Below are 9,769 nucleotides of genomic sequence, written 5' to 3'. Positions count from 1 at the left end.
TCATTCTACCAAGAATGTCTTCCAACATGAAAATGACTGGACTAGGACAGGGAAGTTGGCTCAGATATTTTGGTCATCCTGATAAGCCCTTAGAAACAGTGATCATGGGAGCATTCATGGAATTTTGTTTATTGCCTTGTTTGTTCTTTGAGTATTTGTGTTTATTGTCTTGCTTGTTCTTTGACTATTTGCATCTATTGTATTGCTAGTTCCTCAACCTAGAACTGACCTTAATACTTGCATGTAATTAAAATGGTATGAAAGGCAAAAGGAGGAAGGGGGATGGGATAGGAGGTCTCTAGGGAGGAGGAATGGGGAAAGGGGAAGGCATCTGATATGTAAATAAATATAATATGCAATTAAAAACAGATTAGAAAATTTTATTACATATACAGATCAAACTGAGTCTTTGCATAAAAGTGTAATGACTCATAAGAACAAAGGGTCCAAAGGATGGAAAACACAGAGAAGTAAGGCGATTGATGTTCAGCAGCCACCAATTGCGATTTTGCAGAAAAGCAATGCAGCCTCTTAAGATGGAAGATAGAGTAAAAAATGCCAGGAAGATACACACCAGGACTAGAATCTTCTGGATGGCTCGGGATTCTGATGAGTTTCTGCTGGAAACAGTACTGCTGTGGATGTGTTGAACATTCTGCTTGTGTCTGTACAGAATGACAATCATCAAGCCACTGGACCAGGCAATGAGCACAGAAAAGAAGATTTCAGGGCACACCACTAATGCTGTATAGAGTGAGGAACTGATGGCATCCTCACCCCCTTCAGTCAAACAGTACTCCAAATCTCGGTTTCTTGTCATGTTTTTGCTATGCCTTTTGATAAGAATGTATGCAAGGAAAATGAAATGTAGAGACATGGACAAAACCCAGAGAAGGGAAACAGAACAGCCAATGTACTTTGCAACTGTGGCTTTTTGATCCTTGCAACAAGATTTCCTGTGACTGATGGTGGTGGCTTGGAAGATACTCAAGAGACAGGTTGTACTAATGGACACACTCCTGCCAACACTTTGAATGTACACAAGTAAATTGCATCCAAAATTGTTTAGAAACTGCTTTAACCCAAAAGCTGCCAATGTTTGGGGCATTCCTGTAGAGAGAACTATCAAGGCATTGGATGCGATTAGGTGCATGAGGATCAAATCTACGGGCTTTAACACATGTTCTATATAATAGACTAGATAGTAGATAAGAAGAGAGAAATTTCCTAGAATTCCAGTTGTAGTTTGTGATAAGAAAAGTATTTTGATTGCCAGATTCCAGAAGTCCATTCTGTGGTTGTGCTTGGTTTTCTTTAAATTATGGCCACACCCATTTTTGCATCAAAATGAATGAAAAGTATTAACAATCTGAAGAACTACTGAGAGGCTAAATCAGAGGAATCCTTAAAACTCAGGAATACAATGTCAGCGGAGACTCTAGTCTATATACTCTATGTACTGTAACAATACTTGGAGTTCCTGACAGTAGCAATTGTAACTTATAATACATACTTGCATACAACACAATATTGTAAGATTGCTGATGATTTCAGGACAAACTTATGAATCCGAAAGATGCCTTCATAGTCTTATAATATGAAGCATCACATACAAGATTATTTGGCCTGTGAGAGGCAATGAAAAGAAAGAACCAGCACTAACAAGTATAATCCCTGACTGTAATGAAATATTGGTATTTTCTAGTCATGGTATAAAGGAAGACAAATTTAGTGACTACTATCAACCTCAAACATATCAATTCTTAAAGTACATTTTACCTAATATTAAATGGTAGACCATGAAAAATTAGTAATACCATTCAGAATATATATATATATATATTCATAGATAAGAAAATTTTATTAAGAGTATAAAACATTTAAATGATGGGTCAAGTGACACCATATATATTATTAATTTATGAAGTAGCTCTTATGCAATGTTACAGCACATAGACACACATGCATATGTTCACACTCAGACCTGTACTATTAGATACCTGAGATCATCCTATGTGATCCAATCTCATAGTATCTGTACCATGAGCTTTCCCTAAAGCTATTGTCTGTCTGTGGAATCCATTCCCCTCACTGGCTGCCTTGTCTGGCCTCAGTGGAAGAGGATGCACCGAGCCCTGAAGAGCCTTGATGTGCCAGGGTGATTCCCAGTTGGTGTCCACCCTCTCAGAGTTGAAGGGGAGGGGAAGAATGGGTAGCAACCAAGATGTAAAGTGAATAAATAAATAAATAAATAAATAAATAAATAAATGGGAGAAACTGTAAGTGTAATCTCTTTGAGTGTACCACTCAAAAGATTACAGTGGAAATAGTGAGAAAGAACACAGTGATTTAGCCCATCCATGCAGTGCAGTGGGAGAAAAATCTCAAAACATCACACTTTATTACTGAAAGTCAACTTGTCATCAAGTTCTTTTCAGATCAGGAGCAATCCCATTGCAATGTCTGACAGTAACAACTGAGTCAGCACCAGGTTCAACTAAGAAACCCCAGTGGGAAAAAATATGCTACACACTCATGAGCTATGCAGGGACAGTGAACTAGACAGTAAAGAACTGGGACAGAATTGACAGTGAAGTTAGGAACCTGTAGAAGTTACATGAATATAGAGAAATAAGCTGAGACCTTAGGAACTATCAGATATAGACTTCCCTTCCCCATGAACTGACACTGAAGAATATTCTAGAGAGTGGCTACAGCAGTGAATAAAAAGCACTTTCTTAGGTAAAGGCAGCTTAAGAAAGATCAATAGTGTAGATTCTGTCTCAATACTGTTTCTCAGCTCATTATTTTTTAAATGTGTGAATATATGGGTGTGAGTCTATTTTAAATCCATATAAATAAAATGGCTCTCATAAATGGGATCAAATACCTCTGTGAGATAGTCTTGTAAAGGTAAGAAAGCACATAAGATAAGAGAGTAGAAGGAGAAATATACATGGAATACATTAGCTGGAGTTAGTGCAGAAAGAAGGGAGAATGGAGAATTGGTTCAATCAAATACTAAATAGTAAAAAGTATAAAAGAAATCTGATACAATGAAACTAATTAAAAATAGTAACCAAAAAAGTGAAAGAAATTTAAAATGAACCAAAAGTGTACAAAAAATTGTTGAAAATATCAAATTTTGATATACATCTTGAAACACAACAACATCACGGCCTGGCAATGACTGTGCCTGTCACTGAAAACTACTTACTTGAAACAAATACAAACCTATATGACTATAACCACAACCCTTAGAATAACAACCAAAATAAATTTCTTTGTATCATAGGAGAATTGTGTTTATAATCTGGTAGCATCTTGGGAGTTTCAACCTGTATATTACCCTTATGTTTAATCGATATAGACACAGGAAATCGAGAATTCTACAAACACATAACCACTTGGAAACATTAAAGTATTTTTTTCATGCTTTACCTACTGGATTCCAAGTGGTATTTCAGTTGTGGAATTCTGTGAGATGTATGATTATGAATTTTTTGCCTTAATTGAAAAAATGCAAGTCAAAAAAATAAAGAAATTCAGTTTGGTTTCAGTTTGTTGAAAGAAAGTGGCAGTTGGAGTCTGCACACAAAACTGATTAATTACAACTGGAGACTATATCCCAACAAACATGATCTAATATTTGAGACCAATGAAACTTATGCATGAATTCACTAAAATGTCCATCAGAACAGAATCACAAATGTTGTGCTTTATCTGATGATTCTCTATGCAGGATTTCCGACATAATCGAGGATACACAGTGTTCAACAGGGGACAGTTGAAAACCCAACATTCTTGGAAGCTTTTAAGTTCTATTTACCTGAGGTATTGGCTTGCTGAGAGGCGAGTCACATTTCTAGGAAATTGATGGCAGTGGACTTACCCTACCACATCTGTGAAGATGGAAAAAATTACAAGAATTAACAGGAAGCTTTATTCCAAGAGTTGCTGTGGATTCTGAGTTGTATGATTGCAATGTATAAATATCTGCATCACATGCTTGAGAATCCAGTATTTGGATATCCTCCAGAATTTGATGTAGTAAAGTAAGACACAAAATTAAATAAAGAAAACAGTGACCAATATCCATCAAAGTAGGAGAGCACTCCTTAGCTGAGATCTGTGAGGTCACTGGGTCTAAGTTGGACCTTTGTCTCGGTGCTTATAGGATTCTGCACACAAGGGTACAGTGTGGTCAAACTGGTCACATCCACTGAAATTCAATACTGTCACTCATATTCACTTTTAACATATTGGAAACAGTTAAGTGTAAAATGGAAAATATAAATATTTTAGTTAAGTGAAGATTAGCAAATACCAGTGATAATGTATAAGTTGCTATCCCTCAGATTGATATTTTCTTTGCTTTTTATAACTGTAGGATCTGGACAGTAGCATTACTTCCACAGCCAAGACATGAACTTAGAAACACAAAAAAGTAAGTGAGACTTAATACAAAACGTGCTTAGAGACAGAGTGGATACTTGAAGGTCTTTAATATGGCTACTGTGGCACAAATATTGTCACCTCAGTGTGTGCTCACAGAGCCAGGAGATATGTTTCCATATACTCCTGCCCTCCATACACTTTGTGTTCATCATTTGACATTTTGTTCACTTTGTATTTTATTTTATGCATATTGCTGAAAAAGGTTTTGATTTGGGGGCAATAGAGAGAAGGTAAGGGATACTTGCTGTTGCAGAGGATCTGCGGTTTGTTTTTTTTTTTTCGCAGAACCCACATGGTATGAAGGATAACACTGCTTGTAACTCCAATTTCATGGGTTCTGAAATAGTCTATTGGCACTGCATCCTAATAGTGTTCGTATATATCTTTATTTCTATCTATCTATCTATCTATCTATCTATCTATCTATCTATCTATCTATGCAGGGAAAACATGCATGCACATAAAATGAAAATAGATATATAAATGATTTTAAGCATAGTTTTTCACTCTAAAATAAAAATTTATTTTATAGGATAATGCAAAACACTAATGCTTTTGAGCTCTTAATAAAATGCTGTTTTTTCAGTGTTGTCCAATTCTCCAGTTTGATATCAGAAGCACAAGATGGACTTGATATTTAATATTCCAGTAGATATATGATTTATTGTCAATGAAGTGATAAAATCTTTAGGAGAAAGTGCAGATGAATTGCTAGTAATATTACCCTGTACAGTAGCTGGAGATAAATATTAAGTTATTAAAGTATTTCCTTTAAAATTCAACATGTATTTGCTTTTTCAAATGTATTTTTCTCATGATGGGGTCTCACTATATAGCTCTAGCTTTCCTGGAACTCACTATGTAGACACAAATATTGGGATTAAAGGTTTTCAACAAATACTTATATTATTTGCTATTTTCTATATTGATTATTTTATTACAATAAAATTATGATTCAGTCAAATAGATAATTAGTACAATCCAAAGAATGTGAAACCTTAAACATTGTGATTGAGACAAAGCACTAGGTGTGAATCCAAATTTATCAGAGGGTTAGAAGACTGGGATGATATTATGCAAAAGGTCCTGTGTTCCATGAACAGTGCTTAGAGTATGATTGAACCAGGGAAAATAAGTCATACACACTTAGTTCTGGCTGTCATTGCTCAATACTCATATTTAATCTTCCTTTCTACATTACCTTCCCACATTCCAGAGGGAGAAGCTTCAAAGAAGACATTGTATCAATGATCATTTGATACAGACTCATTACTACCTGTAAGCAGAGTATAGGTGCAGTGTCACATATGAAATCTTTTCACTCCACAAACATATTCACATCCTGCACTTCCCAGTACTTCTTCTTATACATTCTTATATGAACTTATATGTCCATTCTAAAATTTCCTATGGAATGAAGCCACAATAAATTAAATGATAATATAAAAATTAAAATTAGTCTACATGTGCTTGGTAAAGTGAGTTATCACTTTGACTTATTATCACAATCACTAAGAACCTTCAGAGATAGTGTGCACTCTCCTGATGTTACCTACAGTCAAACTTATGTGAGGACTTATATTAAAGTAAGAAATGACAGGGACAAGGCAAGGAACACTCTTAAGTCATTTTCTTACGTATGGAATTACTCTTGTGCTTTCTCTCTCTTTTCCCTAGATCTGTTTCTACAGCAATTTACTACTAGCAGAACTGATACTTACCTAGGCCTCTCTTATTTGCAGAGTCTTCAGGCTGAAATACAAAATACTCACCTGCCTTTTTGCCTGTATTGGATAGTGTGTTCATTGAGCATATCAAGACTCATTAATAAGCAGTTCCATAAGAGAGCCAGCTTAAGCTTGAGGTCGAAGTCTCTGACTCTGTGACCTCAGCTCCCTCCAGAACAGTAATTTTCATTTCACTTTCAGTGGCATAGACAGCACTGGCTTTGGGACACAAGAACACCTATACAATTCTTCAGTTCTTAATTAACAAAAACGCTTTAGAGAAAGTTTCTTGTTAATTTACCCAAAGTAATAAGATGTTTTTAATAGTGTTTTTATGATCTCTGAATGCTCTCCAGGTCTCTTGAGGAAGGTGCAAGAATCTTTGAGGGCAGATTTATGAGAAAGTTCAAGAAGCCTCTGTGGTGACTTGGATTTCAGTCTTCCCTAATTTCTTCCAACACTAAAACCAGGAACTCAACCAAGCGAGAGAAACTCAACCATGACCCAGCCAAGCGAGTTGCTGTATCCAAGAGTTTCATCCCCTCTGGATGCAGCCACAGCTTCTCCCCCTCACCCCTTTGGCTGAGGGCTGATCTAGCACATAGGCCCCCACTGTCTTGGCCCTTCTGCGGCTTCTCAGCAGCACCTGAGAGCCCAAGGGCCTGAGAACCTACTGGTTCATGGCTGCCTTTTGACCCAGGGACCCCAAATTCAAGAGCTCCAGCCCCCATGGGACCTTAGACCGTGTTTCCCCACCCCTGGAGTGGAGTCTCCCAGCTTCAGACAGCCCAATATCCACTCAGTGCCCTCCCTGCTGGTATGGAATGAACACAGTCAACTTACTGTGCCTCTGCCTCTCTGAGCTGCGGCCCTAGCCCCTTAGTGGGTCAGACGCTGGACCCACAATTCAACCAAACAACGGACCAACACATGCCACAACCCTACAGATCCACCCTTGTCAGGGCTGCCCCTGTTGAGGAAGCAGAATTAACATCAGAATACAAAACAGCACCAGGACAACCTACGATATTTCTCTATTAAATATAGATTTGTAAATATCTCTGTGGTAGTATATGAATTTCATTTTGTGTATGCTTAGGAATAGAAAAGATCCTTCATATGGTTGTTCTATTTTTATTTATGTGAGGACCGGAAACACTGGTTTCCATTATCGATGCGTTAGTTTGCACTCTCACCAGCAATGAATAAAAGTTTCTCTTTTCCTTCTCTCCAACATTTCCTGTTAACTATTTTGATAACAGCACTTGGATAGGTTTGATGTAGTAACAAAGTAATCTTAATTTTCAGTTTAATGATGATGACGATGTTCAATATTTTTAAAAGTTATTGGCAGGTAGAAGAAGGTGAAGGAGTAAGGAGATGTCACTATGCCTTAGTGGCCTGGCCAATTCCTGATCAAACACTGCATCCTGCCTGAGTGCTTCCCCAGGATGTCCTCAGTGACCAATGACACAGGTAAAATTTCACCCAAATACGCATGCTGTCTGAGACAACAAAATAGCCCAGCAGACTTGGAACCTTAACCACAACCTCTAGTTCCACTTCCCTTCTCTTGTACTTCCCCACCTGGGTCAGATCAGTAGCCAGATACCTCCACAAATGCTACAGCCTGCAAGCCTGCCAAGATGTCCAAAATAACCAAAGGAACAAGAGGTCCACATTAACCAGGGACACAAGAGGCCTGCTCTAACCAGAGATACAAGAGGCCCACACTAACAAGAGACTACACTGCCTGCCTCTAAGGAGATTAATTCCAACTCAGGTCACAGGAAGTGTCCAAGGAGGCTAATTCCAATAAGAGACACCCAGGGTGGTTAACACCAGAGAGAATGAGATGGCCATATGCAAATGCAAGATCATAAGCAACAGACCCCAATGCAATTTGGCACCATCAGATCCCAGTTCTCCCACCAGAGCAAACTCTGACTACACTAACAAGCATGTAAAACAAGATAATGACCTAAAATCCCATGTCATGAAGATGATAGAGGCCTTTAAGGAGGATACAAATAACTCCCTTAAAGAAATACAGGAAAACACAAGCAAACAGGTGGAAGCCTTTGAAGAAGAAACAAATGAATCCCTTAAATAAATATAGCAAAATACAATTGAACAGGTGAAGGAATTGAACAAACTGTCCCAATAACTAAACAATGAAATATAAACAATAAAGAAAACACAAAGGGGGGCAACTCTCAAGATGGACAACTTAGGAAAGAGATCAGGAGGCACAGATGCAAGCATCACCAACAGAATATAAGAGGTAGAAGAGACAATCTCAGGTGTAGAAGATATCATAGAAAATATTTATATATCATTCAAATAAAATACAAAGTTTAAAAGCACCTAACCCAAAATATCCAGGAAATTCAGAAAACAATAGAAAGGTCTAATCTAAGAATAATAGGAATAAAAGAGGGTAAAGAACCCCAGCTCAAAGGGACAGAAAAGGTCTTCAAAAAGTCATAGAAGAAAACTCCCCTCCCCTAACCTAAAGAAATGTACAAGATGGCTGTAAATGTACAAGAACCTACAGAACACCAAATATATTGGACCAGAAAAAAAATTCTCTTATCACATAATAATTAAAATACTAAATGCACAGAACAAAGGAAAGCTATTAAAAGCTATAGGGGAAAAAGGCCAAGTAAGTTATAAAGGCAGACCTATCAGAATTAGATCAGACTTCTCAGCAGAGACTCTAAAATCCAGAATGGTCAGATCTCATCCAGACCCTATAAGAACACAAATGCCAGTTCAGGATCTTACATTCTGCACAACTCTCAATAGATGGAGAAACCAAGGTATGTCATGACAAACCCAAATTCAAATATCTTTCTACTAATCCAGCCCTACAGAGGAAATTGGAATGAAATCTCCAACACAAAGATGGTAGCTACACCCAAGAAAATACAAGAAATTAAACAATTACTAACAGACCACAAAGAAGAGAATCATACACACATAATAGCACCTCCAGACACAAAAATAAGAGGAACTGTTATTAACTATATGTCGTTAATATCTCACAACATCAATGAACTCAAATTCCAAATTAAAAAAACAAAACAAAACAAAAACACAAGCTAACAGACTGAATACATAAACAGGACCCAGTATATTGCTGTATATAAGAAACACACCTCAGTAACAAAGACAGAAACTACCTCATAGTAAATGCTGGAAAAAAGTTTCCAAGCAATTGATCCCAAGAAACAAACTGGAGTTGCCATTCTAATATCCAATAAAATATACTTTCAAGCGAAAGTTATCAATCAAGATGGCCAAGGACACTTCATATTCATCAAAGGAAAAATCCACCAATCGGAAGTCTCAGTCTTGAACATCTATGCCCCAAATGTAAGGGTACTCATATTTGTTAAAGAAATCTTACTAAAGCTCAAAACACACATTGAATCTCACACGATAATAGTGAGAAAATTTAATACCACACATTCACCAATGGACAAATCATTCAAACAGAAACTAAAGAGAGACACAGTGAAATTAACAGAAGTTATAAACCAAAAAGATTTAACAGATATCTACAGAACATTTCATTC

The 9,769-nt window shown here is 37.1% G+C and overlaps 1 protein-coding gene across 1 annotated transcript; it reads right to left on the bottom strand.

The window, feature by feature from the left end:
* Positions 1-370: 370 nt before the first annotated feature.
* Positions 371-1,335, bottom strand: LOC114633236 (vomeronasal type-1 receptor 4-like). Its single transcript, XM_028781844.1, has one exon. The coding sequence runs from the start codon at positions 1,289-1,291 to the stop codon at positions 371-373; it is 921 nt and encodes a 306-aa protein (XP_028637677.1). The 5' UTR covers positions 1,292-1,335.
* Positions 1,336-9,769: the final 8,434 nt, after the last annotated feature.

Source organism: Grammomys surdaster, unplaced genomic scaffold, assembly GCF_004785775.1.
Source record: "Grammomys surdaster isolate TR1022 unplaced genomic scaffold, NIH_TR_1.0 570, whole genome shotgun sequence".
NCBI lineage: Eukaryota > Metazoa > Chordata > Mammalia > Rodentia > Muridae > Grammomys > Grammomys surdaster.
This window is presented reverse-complemented; position numbering and strand designations above follow the sequence as displayed.

Bases quoted from the DNA above. Each gene is read 5' to 3' on its own strand.
- LOC114633236 (XM_028781844.1), bottom strand. From the start codon at position 1,291: ATGGACTTCTGGAATCTGGCAATCAAAATACTTTTCTTATCACAAACT.